Source organism: Perissodus microlepis, chromosome 15 (assembly GCF_051167445.1).
Source record: "Perissodus microlepis isolate ML-2025 ecotype Zambia chromosome 15, ASM5116744v1, whole genome shotgun sequence".
Classification (NCBI taxonomy): domain Eukaryota; kingdom Metazoa; phylum Chordata; class Actinopteri; order Cichliformes; family Cichlidae; genus Perissodus; species Perissodus microlepis.
The window spans coordinates 17,463,835-17,483,518 of NC_140475.1; the positions used below are offsets into that span (position 1 = coordinate 17,463,835).

At 40.2% G+C, this 19,684-nt stretch overlaps 1 protein-coding gene across 3 annotated transcripts; it reads left to right on the plus strand.

Moving 5' to 3' along the window:
* Positions 1-148: 148 nt before the first annotated feature.
* On the plus strand, positions 149-7,928 carry hadhb (hydroxyacyl-CoA dehydrogenase trifunctional multienzyme complex subunit beta). 3 transcript variants are annotated; one of them, XM_084953716.1, is made up of 16 exons: positions 149-279; positions 1,467-1,559; positions 1,745-1,786; positions 2,215-2,311; positions 2,471-2,515; positions 3,106-3,205; positions 3,372-3,459; positions 3,952-4,139; positions 4,246-4,426; positions 4,796-4,917; positions 5,677-5,756; positions 5,850-5,897; positions 6,023-6,110; positions 6,378-6,452; positions 7,096-7,260; positions 7,426-7,928. In XM_084953716.1, the coding sequence occupies exons 2-16, from the start codon at positions 1,493-1,495 to the stop codon at positions 7,459-7,461; spliced, it is 1,422 nt and encodes a 473-aa protein (XP_084809842.1). In that variant the 5' UTR covers positions 149-279; positions 1,467-1,492; the 3' UTR covers positions 7,462-7,928. The 3 variants fall into 3 exon arrangements, with proteins under 3 accessions (XP_084809842.1, XP_084809841.1, XP_084809843.1); XM_084953715.1 differs by having other exon boundaries at positions 171-279; positions 1,487-1,559; XM_084953717.1 differs by having other exon boundaries at positions 180-279; positions 1,492-1,559.
* Positions 7,929-19,684: the final 11,756 nt, after the last annotated feature.

Genomic DNA, 19,684 nt, shown 5'->3' on the forward strand with positions numbered 1-19,684 from the left:
CCAGTGGGGCTTGAAAGGTGTCTTAGTTTAAAAGATTAATATTTCAAGTCATTATTTTTTAGTTTTAGAGAAGGACCTAGTTGTGATGCAGGTTATAATGAATGTGAACAGCAGTGTAATTTAGTAATATTAATGTGTGCTTTATTGTTTTGCTTCAGGCACACCGTTGGCCGGCTTAGTCACTGGGTGGGTCCTTTAAAGCAGTTTTTGTAGTCCTGCTAGGTCTGGCCGGTCATTAGACAGGGAAGCAGTGTGCTGGGATATAAACCATAAAAACAGGTGAGCTTAAACGTATCTGGTGAGGTTAGAAAGTTAAAAGCTGTTATACGGGTTCTGCAAACTGATTTTTTCATCTCAAACACAGCGGCAGGAATTTTTGCTGATTAAATTTTAGCTCACAAGTAGCTAGCTAGTTGAGCTAGTCTTGCATGCAGCTTCCAGCTAAATCGCTGTTTTTATTTTAGATTTCGTCGATACTATAAGGTTATATTTTGTTGCTTTATTTGGACTTATATAATTTGCCGATACGCAGTCAGTATTAGTCTTGTGATTCTGCACATAGGGCTCTGTCATTCTCCAGGAGAGGAATCTAGGGGAAGGGTCAAAGCTAGGGTAGAGGGGGTTGGGCAGGGTGACCGTTGTTGTATGACAAATTAAAGGAAAGTAGTAAACTCCTGAGCCCCGAAATTAGTGGAAGTGGTGGTTCTTATGTGCTATAAGGGGCATTTATTAGTATTTTTTTTTTATTTTTTATTTTTGGCGTAGTTTGGATCGACTTATGCTCTGAGAAGGAACAGTGACAGAAATCAAGAGGTCATGAGTGCTGACTGATCACCTTTATTCACCTACCTTTTCAGGATGACAGTGCCCCTATCCATAGAGTTTCCAGGGGTAACTGAATGTTTTCATAATTGTGAAAATGATCAGCAGTGCTCTCTGCCAAATATATTTTGGAAGAATGTGTGCATCCTTTCCTATAGCCTTCCACAGATTAGCAGACTCAAAGTCTAGGCACATTGAAACGGTTTTGGTGATGCTTGGTGATTAAGTAATTTTTCAGTTTTATTCATGGAACCACATAATAAAATATAAAAATCCCTGTATACTAAAAAAGATAAAAATAAGAATTGATAGGAGCAAATTCTAAAGAGGTGTTGTTTAAGATATATGGCAAAGTGATTTTAGTCAAACACAACCAGGACTCAGACATGAAAGTAGAGCTGAGTATGATCTGAGAGGTTGTGGTTGTTTAACACTCCTGCCCATGCAATAAGGCTACAATATAATAGTAATAAATATATCCTCCATGGATTGTGTGGTTTCAGGAATATTTTTTTTTAAGTCGTTGTGAATTCACACAAAAAAAGTAAGGAATTCTAAGAAAAACACAAAGAAGTCCTAAAATATCCAAGTTAATTTAAAATGTTTTGAATCTGAAATGTTAAACATTTCCATAAACTTTGCAGTAACATTTCTTGCCACATAGAACAGAATGGCTTCCATGTTGATGAACCCAATTCGGAGCTGCTCAGTCAGCTCTTCCTGGGCAGTGCGATTTGGTAAGTTGTCATTTGTTCCCATAACAGTTTAATATATTTCAAATATCCATAAGTAATTAAGGAAATACATGACTAAGAGTCAGAAATTAAAGATGCAGTACAGCTGCTTCCAGTTCAATATTGGCATTTAAAATCTGGTACTTTTAGGGTTCTAATGATAATTTCTTTATTTTTCTTTGTCTAAGGTGCACGATCTCTCAGTACAACAGCCCAACTTCAGGCTCAAGGTAAGTTTTTACTATAATGATAATTTTTATCCAGATTATGGCTATGTGTATTATAGTTTTGTTTTTTTTTTGAAAGTAGAATGGTAACCAAAGCCTTTAATCACTTATTTATTTGCCTGGACATAATGTGTATAAACCTACTTCCCCTAGCACAGGGGTGGGCAACTCCAGGCCTTGAGGGCCGGTGTCCCTGCAGGTTTTAGATGTGTCCTTGAACCAACACAGCTGATTTAAATGGCTAAATTAGCTCCTCAACATGTCCTGAAGTTCTCCAGAGGCCTGGTAACGAACTAATCATGTGATTCGGGTGTGTTGACCCAAGGTGAGATCTAAAACCTGCAGGACACTGGCCCTCGGGGCCTGGAATTGCCCACCCCTGCCCTGAGATGCCCTTGCTGTAAGTCTTATTTTTAATTATTTTCTTTCAGTTCAGACAAAGAGCAAGAAGACGCTGGCTCGTCCTGGTGTAAAGAACATAGTGCTGGTGGAAGGAGTTCGAACCCCTTTCCTGTTGTCTGGAACCACGTATGTCTCGGCTCTTTTCTTTGTGTTCTCACTTTACGTTTATTGTATTGTGCTACACGGAGTACTGAACACTTAAAAAACAGTCAAGAACATTTTGTAGTGGAAAATAATTTATGTGATTTAAACAAAAGAAAAAAACTTTTTGGTTGGTCTCTACAGGTATGCTGACCTAATGCCACATGACCTGGCCAGAGCAGCTCTGCAGTAAGTCTATGGTTGCATTGTTTTTCTGATGACTGTCTGTTGAGACCAGCAAAGTCAATGTCAAATGTTTATCTGCAAATTAAATAATAGTTTGCAGATCTGGTTTTGAACTTGTTCTAACTGAATCCGAGGTTTAAATGGGTAAATGCTTGCAGTGTTTTTTGCTCCACAAAGAAACCCTGCAAAAATAATTGTATATTTGGACACTTTTTAGACAAGGCTACCATGATTTGAATGAATGATTTTTAAAAACAACTTTTCATTTATATGTTGTACTGTGTCACTCTGCACTGCTGCTGATCTGTTAAAATATCTCTTAGACTCTTCTAGTCATTATGAAGCAGTAAACATTGTAAGCTTTAAAAGTAATGTGAGGGCAAAGTGCAATGGAGATAAATGAAGTATATCAGTTTACACAAGAAAGAGATGGAGGAAGGCCAGAACAATGATCTGACAGATCATTGTACAAGGTCTTTATGAACAAATATTTATGTTTGTCCCTCGTTAGCAAAAAAAATTAAAAAAATAAAATTACTCATTCTGTGTGTTTGTTTATATCTTCTTTTTTTTTCTTTTTTTCTTTTATATAGGGGCCTGCTAAAACGGACAGGTATACCAAAAGATGCTGTAGACTACATCATATATGGAACAGTCATTCAAGAGGTTAAAACCAGCAACGTAGCAAGAGAGGTATGCAGACATAAGCACTCTCCCACACACATATCACATATTGTAAATGTTAACTTTAACTTTGTTATTGCGTTCTAAAATATAATTGTGGTGCATTTATTGTCTGTAAATGCATAATACAATTACATTTGTGTATAATGCGGCTCTGTGTTTACTTTGATTTCAGGCAGCACTGGGTGCAGGCTTCTCTGACAAAATCCCAGCTCACACAGTCACCATGGCCTGCATCTCCTCCAACCAGGCAATGACCTCAAGTATGTCCGGAAAAGAAGCCTCTTCACTGAGACTCTGTATAATTTGTTCTAAATATCATTATTATTATTATTATTATTGGTATTCAGTGTAGTCCTGCATTGCAGTTGCAAAACAGTGGTGTACACTGCAACAGTGATAAAGTGCTATATGCGCTTTTTAGTTGTTTACAGCTCCTATGGGCAAGGAGCAAGATGAATAAAATTTAATCCTAAATGAAAAAAGGCATCCGGTCTTAATATTTAAGCATCAAAATAAACTGTCATACACCAACATTTGGCAGGTTGGAGGTGAAGTCTGTAAAAATGACAGGGGGAGTAGTATACTGATCAGATGTGTCCTCTTGTGTTAAACCAAATCACATTCATTATATTAGGAAAAGTAGGTAAAGCCTATGGATCTTGACCTATTTTCATGCAATTCTTAGATTTTACTTTCGGTTTTTAATGGTTGTTTTAATCTTTAATCTTCATCTTCTTTATCCATCTCTCCAGGTGTTGGTCTGATTGCTGCCGGTCAGTGTGATGCTGTTGTAGCAGGCGGAGTGGAATTCATGTCAGACGTTCCCATTCGTCACAGCCGTAAGATGAGGAAAACCATGTTGTCCCTAAACAAGGCAAAGACACTCGGCCAGAGGCTCAGTCTGATTGGCAGCATCCGGCTTGCACACCTCTCCCCGGAGGTATATATAATTTAACAACTTTCAGTTTTAGTTGATTTCAGAGTTGCTTACTTCTGTTCACACCATATAGTATTTAACCCTCAAATTGTCCGTTGTGCCGTACTAGCTTCCTGCTGTTGCGGAGTTCTCCACAGCAGAAACAATGGGCCACAGTGCTGATCGTCTGGCTGCTGCATTTGGGGTCTCCAGAGTGGAGCAGGATGAGTTTGCACTGCGATCACACACACTGGCTAAAAAAGCCCAGGACGAAGGGCTGCTGCAGGATGTCATCTCCTTTAAAGTGCCAGGTAAACCCAGCTTTACTGTAGATTATGTTATACATTGACTCATTTAGAATATATAAAGACTTCATATTGGCTTTGAGAAATTTTGAATTATACATTTTGATTTTTTGTTATATTTTTTGCATGATATGGACTAATTCTATCTGAAATAAATATAATTAATTAGCAGAAGCTAAAAATAATCTGACTGCGCTTGGACATCTATCACTTTTGAAAAAAATCGCTTTCAGTCAATTTAGAAAGTAGAGTTAGGGTTCAAATTGAAAATATTAGTTATTATCGAACAAAATATGACAGGAATGGGCTAGACTTTAGGCTTTCCTCTTTTAAAAAAAAAATGTTTACAATAGAGTGGCATTCATGTCTCCTCAGGTCGTGATATTGTGTCAAAGGACAACGGCATACGGCCATCATCCATGGAGCAAATGGCCAAACTAAAGCCTGCCTTCGTTAAACCTCATGGAACAGTCACTGCTGCGAACTCTTCTTTCCTGGTAAAGACACAGAAACGGTGCTAATGGTTTCTTTTGTGTATCTGGGTTAAAGATATGTTTGGTTTTGACAAAATCTTATTCTTTATTAGGAAATAACTTAAAAATCTTTAATCAGGTGCACCCACACTTTATTCAGGAAATTCATTAAAAAACAATCATTACATATACTTTGTGTGAATAAAGCAGCTTCTTCTGCAAGTTCCTCATCCTGTGGTTGAACACCAATTCCACCATCCTAGCAGCTGGCGATAGTAGTCCTTATGCTCTGCAGACTCTTTCATCTCAGTTGAGCAAACACCTGAACCAGTTCTCCACTTGGTGCAAGTTCTGATTAGAGTGGTCCGCCAGCTCACATTGGACCCTCAGATCATAAAGGGGACTAACATCACCAGCTGCAGTCCATCGTGGTGGAGAAACTCTGGAGACTGCCACAAAAGACCTAACTGCACAGATGATGATGATGAGCAGGCACAGCTCTCATTGGTTAGCAGTGATCAAACTTCAAAATAAAAGCGAAGGGATTGTCCAACTCTGTCATTTTGTCTGATAAAAAATGGGGAACAAAATAGATTTTTTTAAGTTTCCTATACTTGACTTAGGTGGCCCAAAGTCAATATTATATATATATATGGGAAACACTTTTATCCTAAACCCTCTTGTTCACTTGTGTCACCATGCTCAAACTAGTTCTTCCAAATTTTCAGCTTTGGAAACTGTTCTTGGATCATGAAGTTGAGATTCTTGTTTGTGTGTCCTCAGACCGATGGTGCCTCTGCTGTGCTCGTCATGTCTGAAGAGAAAGCTTTGGCTATGGGTTACAAGCCTAAAGCCTACCTCAGGTATCTAAACCCTGTCTTCTTGGTAGATTAACAATAACTTCTATAATAATGCTAGATTGCACAATATGCTTATTTAAATATTTTATCCTGCAGAGACTTTGTCTATGTGTCTCAGGACCCCAAAGATCAGCTGCTTTTGGGGTGAGTTACTACTTCTTACTCAGTAGATTTGATTAGATGGTGGTTTCTTAATTGTCTTGAGGACTATTTTAAAAAAAAAAGAAGACTTATTCTACCTCCACGCTTTCTCTGTTTGATTATTTCAGGCCAACGTACGCTTCACCTAAAGTCCTGGAACGTGCCGGCTTGTCCATGAGTGATATTGACGTCTTTGAGTTTCACGAGGCATTCGCAGTAAGTTATTACAATATATTTCAGGGGGGGAAAAAGTATGTGAGTCTATGTGATCCATCAATATTCTGTCTGTCTCCACCAACATTTCTGTGTTTGCCTCTAATCGAGTTTCAGCATGTTGTCATGTACAGTATAAATGTTGTCCACGTGCTGGAGTAAAATTTGACGTGTCTGCTTCACACTCAACACAGTTGGATCAATACAGATCAATTTCCAGGCTGGTTTCCATGGTAACTCGGTGGATATATATTTGTGTGTGTTTTTCAGGGTCAGATCATGGCAAATTTGAAGGCTATGGACTCGGATTGGTTTGCTCAGACGTACATGGGCAGGAAATCGAAGGTAAAGATGGCCGTTGGTCATCTGTTTGCTTTTTCTCAAAAACTAGATCCATGCAGCTCACCTTGATGCTTGTAGCACACTACAAAACATGAACAGCCACAAAGAATTGAATATGCTTGGATAACAATTATTTTTACACAATCGCATCAAGTATTGTAATGCCTTTCTCACTTTAACTGCACTGGGGTCATATAAAAGTTCATCTGAAAGCAGGTAGCTGCCTGATGATTTAGCTTCTTGGGAAAACTGCCAGTGTTATAAGGCTTCTGATCAAGCTGTCATAGACCGATTATTAAGTTATGGGCTACTCTTACCTAGCTTGGTTAGCGCACTGCATCCAAAGATGGCAATCTTAATACAGCCTTGAAACATTTTAAAAGGGGAGCTGAAACGACCACTGAAGGAGCTGGAGTTTTTGGCACTGTGGCCCTTCCTTTATTTTATAGCCCCAAAGATTGCAGATTGGTGGATATGTGGATAATGTCTGGGCCTTCATTTTTTGTTAACAGCATCAACAATTTTTTTTTTTTTGTTGAGGTCAAGTGGACATCCTCAGCTGAAATCCATTCACCTGAGCTGATGTCCTGTTGAGTTTTCACTGGTGTTTACATCACTCATGACCTGATGGTTGCTATGTGTGCAGGTTGGGACTCCTGCCATGGAGAAGTTCAATCTGTGGGGCGGTTCTCTGTCTTTGGGTCACCCATTCGGTGCCACTGGCTGCAGACTGGCAACCACAGTAGCAAACAGACTGAAGAAGGAGGGAGGACAGTATGGACTCATAGCAGCCTGTGCTGCTGGAGGACAGGTAACACACTCTGATTTGACATTTTGAAATTCAAAACTCCCAAGGTGATAAGATTTGTTGTGACTGAGAGATTAACATTTATAGACCTCAGAGTAATATATTTGTATTAAAACTAACATAGTCGCTATTTTGTAGTATAATTTCTTCTTTTCTTGTCTATTCCAGGGTCATGCCATGGTGATCGAGGCTTACCCCCAGTAACACAGTTAAAAACCATTGGGACAGACAACTACACATACATTCTCTCTCTCTCTCTCACTCACACTCACACTCTCTCACACACACACACACACACACACACACACACACACACACACACACACACACACACACACACACACACATCGATAAAATAGAGTGTACATATGGCCACCACTTTGCCTGTATGGGAGAACAGTCAGATACAGTATGAGTGTCTCTGAAGGATCTCTTGTAAATGTAACTTTGCTTAGGGGCTTTTGAATTTAAGCAGATTGTCGATGAGGAATGTTTTTTTTGTTTTGTGGACTCGAGCAGTGTCTCGAGAGCATTATCAGCGAGTCCAACATAACATAGCAAAGGTTTAGCTCTAAGAAGAGCAACAGTGATCCTAATGTAATGTTTCTAATACGCTGTAATAATTTTTTTTTTCTTACTGACTGTTGGAATTAAACGGTGTGTTAATTACACTGGGACTCATTTCTGTTTCAGTTGTTCCTGCTTAACTTTTGTATTAAATGCATCTGATTTTGGCTAGCGGTAAGAAACAAGTTGTAACTAGTAAAAGAATAGAAAACTGTGGATCTGATCAATTTCTAATGGCCAGCAGCTGGCAAATCCTCTGATTGGTAGAATGCTGACAACTTTCATAGTTTCAGGTTGAATTTAATCAAACAGGAAGTCCATTAAAGGTCAGAGAGGATGATTGTCCAGAGATACTGGCATTTTTATAATGTATGTGGTGAGAAAGGATGATGCTAAAAGTGCATTTTTGTTTAAACACAAATATAGTTTATGTGTTCTGAGCATTACGGCTGGGAGCCCAATACTCAGGATGGGAAAGTGACTGAAAAATGTTGTTTTCATTGTATAACCATTTAATATTTTGTAACAAGAATGTATGTATCAATTTTGAAGAAACAGTTGAGTTGAACTCTGCAATATAGGTACAGATGCAAACAGAAAATGAAACAGTCTATCTTTTAATCGTGTAGAATTTCATATATTAACAACATTGGTCTTTGTTCCTAACATTTTGTCTCCCTTCTTGGTGAGATTTGCATTTTTTCTGCTGATAGAAGGCCTCGATGCACGGACAACAACTTCAAGCAATGTGTTGATGATCTATGTTTTATTCAGCAGGGACTGAAACTGTTGTGAGGAGGGAAAAAAGATCAATGTATAGAAAGCTTTGTGCTGCAGATAACAGAATTTTGGTACAGGGGGTGCAGAGTCTACTCTTAAAGTCTTAACAGCTTCCTAAATTTGCATTGCCAAATTTCTTTCTTTTCTTTTCTTTTTTTTTTTATTTGCATTTGCATCCCGGCCTTGTTCCAAGATGTGTCAGCAGTAGACTGTCTTCGGATGCAGCTGCACTTAATTGATGGTGAATAATGCTGTCTGCTTCTGACGAGACGACTGATGTTAATGAGGAGCTAAAGAGGGATTGCTCAGGCTTCCTGGTGATTTAAAACAACATGAATATGGAAAATTGGGAATATGACTGGCAGGTGACTTAAAAAGTTCAGGTTGCAGTGGTATCATCCTGATATTCGGATGTTCAAATTGTGGGGAAAAGCTGAACTTTTAGTGTTTGTCTAATTGACAGCGGGATGGGTAAAGGTATAACAACACATTGCCTCGTTTCTGCCTTTTGTGTGTGTATGTGTGCGATCCCCTCAGCGCTCACTGTGCTCAATACACACACCTCTCAGGTTGGGGGCTTGTTAACATAACTTCAGTCAGACATTTCCGTTTAAAATGTATTTAAAGATTTAATTCTTCCAGTTTAAGGAATCCTTGACTCTGAGCGGGAGGAGCTGATTAATGCAGCCGAGCCTGTCACACGGGCTACAGGCAGAGGGAATAAAACCAATGTTTTATTGCCAAGGCAAAACGGAGCTCAAATGTAAATAGCAGGGAGATAGACAGAGAGGGGTTTTGTGTTTATAGAGCTTCAAAACCGCCTCAACCCTGCGAGACACCGGAGACACGCAGACACTCACCGATATAGCGGGCCGCCTCCCTGCCACAGCGGGGCTTTGATCAGACGGAACCTTTTATGGAGAATGACTGGCGAATGCACCCGCTGCTGTCACTACAAATCTACCTCACGGAGCGCGCGGGGAAGCGGGGAGGGTGTGTGTGGGGATGGATGGATGGAGGGTGCGGGGAGAAAGGGGGGAGTCGGCGTGTTCGCGCGGTGCAGGGAGGGGAGGGAGCCGGGGAGAGATCGGGAGTTGCAGCGGTGTCTTTCATCTCGTCCTAGCCGGCTCACACGCGGGGCGGCACCTGCTGAAAGCTGCGCTTGACTCACCTGCTCCCGTGCGCTCAGTGTGTGCGCGTGCACGCGTGTGTCGTGAAACAAGTGTCAGTGCGCTGTACTGTAGCACTGCACCGGGGAAGAAAGCAGTGATTGTGGCACAGAAGACGACCGAAGCCACTAAATATTAATATAATATATGTATTTGTGTTTAATGCTCAATATATAATGCTTTTTTTTGTAAGTCATGGGCATAGAAGCTTGCGGTTAATTTTAAAATACATGGTTGAATTTAAAGTTATACATTTACAAAAAGCAAAACTACTCACCGCAGCCACTGCTGTTATGACACTACCTACTACAGATAGACGGATTGATCCAAATATCGATCTTATCGCAAATTCATCAACACTAACGCTTAAGATCGATACTTTGTTTCCAGCTTCAAAGTTCAGTATGTAGCCCTTTTTAAAATATTTTTTCTTTTCTTTTTGGAAATAAAAAAATATTGCTGCCTGTCAGCCAGTATCTTAAAAAAGTATTAAATATTGGTGAACGTGTGTACTTAAACATATTCTGTATATAAACGTTAAACGCAGCTTCGCCAGTGGGAGGTGCTTTAAACCTGCGCTGAGTGTAATGGGCAGCAGGGGGCGACTCCTCTGGATGCAAAAAGACATGTGGATATATCAGACATTTTGTTTCCAAGACAAATCTTAAAGAAAAGCCAAGATTCTAAAACATACTTTTATTATAATTTTTATTTATTTATATAAGTGTTATGTAGTAGTTTGCCCCCACCACTTTATAAGAAGTCATTCCAACAAACAAGTCTTACTGCCCCTGGTTCAGATCCACCATTGATAAGTGTTTTTTTTTTTTTTCCAGAAATGATGTCTGATTTATAAGTGCTTCCTTAATTTGTTTGGTACTTGTAATTGATGATCATTTGCAGCTACAGTGGGCTCGTGTTTGGGGAAGTGTTATATCCACTCATAGCAGAAAGGCCTTGACATCCCCCCACAAACCCAAACAAGCAAAACAGGAGGGTATCACAATCCCGCACGCACTGCCAATTAAAAAACATTAAAATGTAATGTCAAGATTTATATGAGAAAATTATTACCACTCTCATACAACTAATGTGAAATCATTTGCATTAAGTAACCTGTCCAAAGACAGATTTAACAGAGCATTCAAATCAATGCCTCGAAACCTCAGAAATTAAAGTGTGGATTTGTTTTTTGTGTGTGTGTTTTTTTTTTTTGTACAAATGTGTTACAAGATACACATCAAGCATAAAACAATTAAATATGAAACAATTGGCCCATGAGTAGCAAACAACTATTATTAAAAACACGTGTTATCCACTAATTAGACTGAAACCACCATTGTCATTTTTTTTGCTCAGCTAGCAGATGAGCTAAACAACAACCTTATTCATGATGAAAGCAGGACACCAACTGCTGGTAAATAGTAAGCATAACAACTCATAGTTGACCTCTTCAGATTAATCTGTCCTTGTTCACAATCATCTAATAAGAAGTTAAAATAGTCATGGAGTGATCCAAACGTACAGTGAGCATAAGAAAATTATTTGACTGGGCGTTTTAAGCATAAAGCCATAGCTTCAAATTATTATTACCATTATTTTATTTCATTTATTTATTTATTTATTTGGTCAGCTCGTGTTTCTAGTTTTTTTTGCCTGATGTGTTAAAAGATCCGTCAGTTATTTTATGAATGTGAGCTGATTTTGATAATGATAATATTCCCATTCAGATCTTTGCCAAGTTTAAAATTTTTAGATAATCGAAGCCCATGTGTGTCTTTGGACTGTGGGAGGAACTGGTGTACCCAGAAAAAACCCACAGAGAGTCCCCAACCTGAAGGTGACTTGAACCTCAGATCTTCTCGCTGTGAGGCAACAGTGCTAACCACTGCACATAATAGAGTTAAGGTGATATTTATAATGATTACATGGTGTAATGTCAGAATGACTTAAACACAGAGTGGGGCAGAAAACTTTGGGCCTCCTGGCTACATCTTAACAACAACTCTCAGAGTGTAAACATGCTCCAGGGCCCCTGTCTGGCTCTGAGTGCCATTAAATCAGGATCTACCTCTCCTTCGCCTCGCCAAGATTTGGGGTGTAATAATATCTGACCTTTCATAAGATGTACATTATTTTACAATCTCTTCAGTGATCTCTTGCCTCTATTTCACTACTAGCCAGAATATATTTCCTAATGCACAATATATTTGAAGACAAGAACAAAAATGAGTTTCTTTTATGACTAATGATTAAATTGCATCTGTGTCCTCATAGTATGTTGGTTTGACCATAATTATGATCAGCAACATCTTGATCAGTAATGCATGAGTTTTAGCGTGAAGTCATGGTTTAAAATTACAGTAGAGCCAAGTCTCATGGCAAATTACGAAGCATGAAAGAAATACCACCTCTTTATTTGTGTACATGGACACAAAAAATATTTCATCACAGAAGTCAGAGCGACTCTGGAGGGACGTTTCACCCATTCAACTTATTGAAAAGAGATGTGAAGCAAGTGGTAAACATTGTATTTTAACCTAAAGCATGATGTTTTACTAAACCCAATTGAATAGTTTTATTTCAAAAAACCTGACCAAACATCAAACTACAACACAAAACTGAAAATGACATTAAAAATCTAAAACTAAGGACAAAAAGAAAACAGAAAAAATATTTTATATTAGAATTCTCCTCTCTTGCAGATTTGTAAGCCCTCCAGCCTTCTAACTCTAAACAAAGACTTTGAAGCACAACATGTTCATGTACATATGTTTTTATATGAACAAGAGTATTTCACAGACTGCTGTGAGACTGTGTTGCGCTGTAATTCTCCAAGAAATAAATGTATGTCAATGCAATATCCTCTCCAGTGATAGAAATGTTCTGAGCAGGTGGATGAAATGAAGCCCAGTTGGTTAGTCTGTTAGTTAGAAACCCTGTAGACAAGTCATAATAATAATAATAATAATAATAATAATAATAATAATAATAATAATAATAATAATAATAATAATACAAGATTTGCAGCTGTCCATAAACTCATTATTGTTGACTCTGTATTGCAGTCATGAAACATTTAAAGAGAAAGACTTTGTTTGTATGTTGCACTATTTAGTTGCCCCTGTGAACGCAAGAGGAGAACAATTGTGACATTAAGCCAGACTAGCACAATAATAAATTGACAAAACGATCTTTGGAAAAAGTTTCTGAAATTGCTAACCCCACTGCATAACTACACAATTAGCATGTAACCTTTATTAATGTAATTCAAAGTTGTAGTGTTATGTGTAGTGAGTAGCGTTTCCTCCATACGGAATCTTTGTTTGCTGTTTCAAAGAATTATGAAGTGCTGAGCATTACTGCACACGGACAAGACAATGACTGTTTGCAGTAATGTGTGAGAATTCAACCCTTAGTTCTGCAATGTTTCATTTTATTCACCACATTGATCAAAAACCTCCTGACACGTTCACGTGCCAAGACACAAAATCTCACAAGTCACACCAACCAAGCGGATCCTAATTCTCACTTTGATGGAAAATGTAAGCCTGGCACCTTTCTCTCCATCTTCAACGGATTCTGCAGTGTTTGATTTAATAACACCCTGAGACATTAAACAGAGTACAGTTGCAGCCAAACCCACTGAACTGAGGTAAACCAGTGATGCTGATCTGATCAGGGGCCTGTTGTGCTTAAAAACATTGTATCTTTGCGGATTCTGGTGGGAACTTCCATCTTCAGCAACCCGCACCCTCATATACACAATCTCACACTCAAATACATCTCGACGTCTGTCGGTTGTACACCAGCTGTACACAGGTGGATGGTAGAGGCTGTGTGTGGAGCAAGTGGATTATGAGGAACGGTAATTGGCTGTCCAGAGAAGCTGCCCATACGCATCTGTATGTGTTTGTGTGTGTGTGTGCGTGTGCTCTGTCTGGAGTTCATCATGTTCTCATAACGGTCAGTTAGGGTTGTCCGCCAGGCTCGATCTCCTGTTGGGATTGTAAATGTTATTGATCAGACGCATACACCGCATCCATAACAAGAGCTGAGACACTGTTTTCGCTGTCTCTCTCTCTCTCTCTCTCTCTCACACACACACACACACACACACACACACACACACACACACACACACACACACAGGCGTACAACTCATTAGAAGCCGTACACACTCATAGACAAATCCTCATTAACACTCCCTAGTCACACACACTAAACATCCATACACATCTAGTTGTCAGACAGCACACACACACTCGTGCACACACAGACTGGTTTTGTTCAGTGAGATGAGGAAGAGTTATGGATGGGGGCACAAAATGTGGACATGAATGGTGTGTGTGCAGCATGTCAGCCTGTGTGAGTGTGCATGGTCATGTGTGTCTGTATCGTGAGCATGACATTTGTGTTAGTCTATGGCTATGCGCAGCAGTGTGCTTCCGAATGTGTGTGTGTCTGAGTGTGTGTGTGTGTGTGTGTGTGTGTGTGTGTGGGGTGCATGTCGGAGTCTGTCAGCCCCAGCATCTCGTGTCAGGGCGAGAGGCAAGACATTAACAACTTCTGTCATTCTGCTGACAAAATGGTGGCAGAAGATTTCCCATGGTGCCCTGATGACTGCTGGCGTTTGTCAACAAGCCCTGTCACCGCCGCGATGAGGGGAGGGTGAGGTGGTGGGGAGAAACGGGGTAGAGGGAGTGGGGGAGGGTTAGTGACAGGCCCCGGACCCGTTCCCATGAGCACCGGGGAAAGAGAGAAGGTTTTGTGTGTCTGTGTGCGAATGTGTATGTGTGTGTATATGACTGTGAGAGTGTGCGTATGTGTTTGTGTAAAGGGAGGAGGGAAAGTTGGGAGGCAGGAGGGAGGGAAGGGCTGTCTCTCAGCAGCTTTCATACATAGACCATGAAAAAAACCAAAATGAGCTGTCACTGCAATTCCCAGGATGCCTTGCTGTTTAGCATAGCAGTAACAGCAGCAGCAGCATGAACATTGTGTGTGTGGGCCGGTAAGCTGATAAGCTATCTCTCTCTCTCTCTCTCTCTCTCTCACACACACACACACACACACACACACACACACACACACACACACGGATAATTAAGCAGAGCAGAAGCTCCCCCTGACGCGAGGCAGAGCTCATCTGCATTTTGGCCTCCGGCACGCAGTTAGGAGCAACGCCTGATGGAGGGAGAGAGAGAGGGCAACCGAGGGAAGGAGAGAAGGATGGTGGGAGGCAGGTAGAGGGAGAGAGTGAGGGAAAGAGGGGGTGAGAGCAAGAGGGAGAACCAGGGTAAGGAGCCAATTAGCCAGCTGGATGGATGAGTGACTGACAGCGCTCTTGACACACTGCTATCTGGGCTTTTCTGTTGCGCACACACACAGACACACACGCACGCAAACACCTTTCTCCCCGTCTCTCCTTCCTTCTTTCCATCCATCCATGTCTCTCGTCTCAGCCTGCTCCTCTCTCTATATCTGTTCATGCTGTGTGGGTGTCTCTTGTTTTTACCTGCATCCTGTGCTCTGCACAGAGCTCACGGTCCAATCACGTCCCCCTGCCGCGCTCCGATGTCCAATGACCTTGCCCAATGAGCGCACCCACAGTGCTGCGGGTCCCGCCTCTTAGGTGTTGAACTCTAAAGAGGGTCAAAGGCCATCACTCCCACCGTTCTGCAGACATAAACTGAGAGCTGAAGTTGTGACATTGCATCTCAGTGCAATCTCTAATTTATTTATTTTTAAATAAATCTTTGTAGATCTTTATGATCAAATGAAATATGTTCTTGGGGATTATGTTCTATAGTCTGCAACAAATTACCCTCTACTGTAAAAGTTATCATAACAAAATTAATCCTAGTCATTTTAACAAGGATAAATAATGATTAATTCATCTGGAAACAAAAATCTACAGCTTACAACAAGAATCTACAAACACAACAACCCAGCTACTTAGAAAATCCCAATGTGGCTTCACACATGTCAATAGAACATGACAAAGCTTTCTTCTGATTTTCTTTTTGATGTCTGACAACTTCCACAGACTATTCCTCCTTGTCCTACAGACATACATGAACTGCACGCAACCCCTCGACTCACTCGTGGACTTTTCTTTTGAGTCTGTTTAGCTTGTTTGTGGGATTTAATGAAAGTGGCGTAAAAAAAATGAAAAAACAACAACAACAACAACAATAACTGAATAAACACTGATATGTAATGGATATTCTTGCCTCACCTTGCGTTAAATCGATTTTGACATTACAGAAATAGCGATGACGCTGCTGATTTTCTTCTTTGAGTTTTTTTGCCAGTTGAGCTATTTTGGACTCTACCTCACACCTTTTTGGAGCTGCTGTATGAACCTCATTGTAGGTTCAGTTTAAGTTTTTTCATGCCATCAGTGCAATGTGTTGTTCAAGATGTTTCCAGTCATCACGGGATGTGTAGATTACTACTCATCCTCCTTTAAATCTTGAATGAATGGGATGGGTGGTTTAGGCTAATTTGATTAGGCAGAAATTTAAACACTATAACTAGACTGAACATACGGAAATATAATTAATAAAATCTCTGTATTGCTCAAAAACTCATTTCCAGTCAGTACTGCAGAAAATGGTGGCAGGAAGGTGTTGACGTGACAGATTGCTGACCATGCACTAATCAAAGTTCTCTGAGAAAGTTTTTGCAGTTTTATGAAGAATCCCATTTTGAGTTTGTGCAAACTGTAATACAAAACTACCGTACCAGAACACAAACTGGTAGAAATAATGCAATTTACCAAAATTACCAGAAATCTGGTAGATAAGATAGCCATAGACGTAGTGACATCACCACTGGTTTATGGAGTACAATTTTATATCCTTGAGTCTGGCCATCACCATCATGTGCAAGGAGTCGATCCAACTGGACAGACACGAATGACGCATATGGCAGTGAGACCCTAAAGAATGCCAGTCATTATTATCTATTATTACTCTATCAGTATCATCAATAATAATAATAATAATAATAACTACACTAATTACTCTTTGAATTTAGCAATTAAGTACATGAACTCAGTTTAACCTCACAGCTGAGGTCGGAAATGATTGGTTTATTACAGAATATGGGTTGTGTTTGGCATCTGGGCTTCAAGCCCATATAACTCCCTGCAAATATGCAGGCCAGTCTCGTAGCAAAACATGAAAGCAATCATGTTGATGGGCACTCATCTATTATGGTGCAGAGGAAGTGGGCATCTGTTGTACTTCAAGCCAAACCAAGATCATTTTCAAAATCTACTCAAGCCCATTTTAGTCCCTTAACCCATCCCAGTTGTTTTTCACCAAGCCACATATAGTTAACTAATAGAATATTTAACCCTCTCAGGCTCAAATTAAGTTTTAGTTACAGGAAAAATCTACGGAGCCCCGCAGGGGACATGGGAGAAAAAAAAATTAAGACGGACTTTTGCGAGATCTCGCAAAACTAACTCGGGATCTCGCAAAAGTTGAATTCCAACAATGGCGGCAGCTACTTAGTTGTAATATTACTCTTTCTGGGTCACAAAATAAACTTTTAAGATATTTTGAGGCATGAATGTAGTTGTGTTAACGTCAGATATCTGCTCGGTTTACAAGACATCACATATTTGCAAAAGTGCTCCGACGTTTTCGGAGATCTGACACCCACCATCTCGAAGCTAACGGGAGGTCGAGACCTACTACAGCCGGGAGGAACACCGCTTTCCCGGCACATCGTGCCTCGACCTCCCGGTCGGCTTCGAGCTGGCGGCCTCTGAAGAATGCGGCTAAAACTTTTGCGAGATCCCGAGTTTGTTTTGCGAGATCTCGCAAAAGATCTCGCAAAAGACGGACTTTTGCAAGACCTCGCAAAAGTCCGTCTAAATATGTATGTGGGGTAATCAGGTTGTTAGTTTTTAACTGTTGCAAATCGGCAACGCCTGCCTTGAGAGGGTTAAAAAATATACAAATGAAGTCAGAAGTCTGTGACGCCCGCAGTAAGTGAAATGATTCACTCCACCACCGGTCCCTATGACTTCCTTTCAATTGCTTTTTAAAGTGGAACATTCATTTTGTGTACATGGAAGAATCTGTACACATGACAACAATGCTGAAAAGTTGTGTCCACAAATCTAAATCTGTAGATTAAAGACTGTGATTTTTGCACAAATTGGCATGAGACTGTGATGAAATATGATACACAGAAATTTAAGAAGTGGTGAGTAATCATCCCTCTGGAGGTTACAGGTGGATTCTGGGGAGGTGAAGGGATTGAAACAGCAGGCAGCGATTCTGTTTGGCAGCAGCGCTGACATGAGAGTGATGGGGAAATTCAACAGCTTAAATAAAGCATTACATTGAGAGGGTGTATTTTGCATATAATGAGAGGAGTGAAGTGTGTATGACATGGTGCAGCTTGAGTTGCTTGCTTGAGTATGAAGGCTTCCTACTATTAAGAAAATGTTAGGTGATTGAAAACTTGAGTAATTTTTTTAATAGACAGTGTAAAACATGATCAGCTTCCAGGTCAGAAAAATGTACCTGTTAAGGAAGGCCACCAGATGGCGATAGCTATGGTTGCAAAAAGGTCCTGTGTAATAGAAATCTATGCAGAAAATTATTTTCTAACTTGAACTCTGAAAATACTGCTGTGTAATCCATTTATTTTCAGCAAAGTAACTGTATTCTACAGTTACTCATATTTTGTATTTCAAATACGTAACGGCGGTACATGTATTCCGTTACTCCCCAACACTGACTGTGTGTGGATGCAAGAGCAGGACCACTTGTCATTGTGTCCAGCGCTAACGCGTTAATGAGCTAACCGCGCTAAAGTGTTGACACCTTGCATCCCCACGCACGGGGCGATCCGCGCTAACTCGCTAATGGAGATTTGCCATGTTAATGTGGTTATGGCATTAACATCATTTTAATGAGATTAACGCTGACAGCACTAATATATACATATGTTAACCCCTCGGCCCATAGATCCTCTGGGTTGTAGCACTGTCTCTACTTTTCAAAGTATTTATACAGCGCCAAATCTCAACAACAGTTGCCTTTAGGCGCTTTATATTGTAAGGTAGACCCTACAATAATACATACAGAGAAAAACCCCACAATCATATGACCCCCTGTAAGCAAGCACTTTGGCGACAGTGGGAAGGAAAAACTCCCTTTGAACAGGAAGAAACCTCCAGGAGAACCAGGCTCAGGGAGGGGCAGCCACCTGTTGGGGAGAGAGAAGGAAGACAGGATAAAAGATGTGCATACTTTCATGCAATCAGACTTAAATTTGTAAATAGGGGAGTCGCCATGAGAAAACCTCATATATATATTTTTTTCTGCTTTATTTGATAGACACAGTGAAGAGAGGACAGGAAAGTGGGGGCAGAGAGACAAAGGGGAAGATGTGGCAAAGCGCCGCAGCTCAGCATGTGGTCACCCACTCAAAGCATTGAACTAAACCGGCACCGAAAAAACCCTCATGTTTAGGGTGAATCCAGACTGTAATATACCTCCATCTTTTATGTACAGTTTATGGCTTAGCGTTAGACCTCATTGGGCACTAAACAAACTATTACCGTGAACTTTAGGCTGTATCATCTGTGAGAAGTTAAAATTACATATCCCTTTGCTGAACCCTTCAGTGGCACTTCCCTTTGAGGCTTCACTGACTATGTAATTTGTCGCTCTATATATGCTGAATGTAAAACTTTGTAAAAAAAATGAAAACAACGCTCTAGTTATTCTCCAGTTCAGTCTTTGAATCCAGTTGGGTTCAGCTTATTCCCATTTTGGACCATTTTGATTACGTTTTGTTAAAAACTAGGCATATAGAAGCAGTTTGTAAGGTCAGTTAATATAAAACAACTGTTAGTCAGTGTCAGTTTAGGTGAATTAAAT

What these genes read in the sequence shown, in the direction of transcription:
- hadhb (XM_084953716.1), top strand. Translation starts at nt 1,493, where the DNA reads ATGGCTTCCATGTTGATGAACCCAATTCGGAGCTGCTCAGTCAGCTCT. An exon ending in CAACCAGGCAATGACCTCAA is followed by an intron (nt 3,460 to 3,951) that starts GTATGTCCGGAA and finishes CCATCTCTCCAG; the next exon opens with GTGTTGGTCTGATTGCTGCC. An exon ending in CCTGTGCTGCTGGAGGACAG is followed by an intron (nt 7,261 to 7,425) that starts GTAACACACTCT and finishes TGTCTATTCCAG; the next exon opens with GGTCATGCCATGGTGATCGA.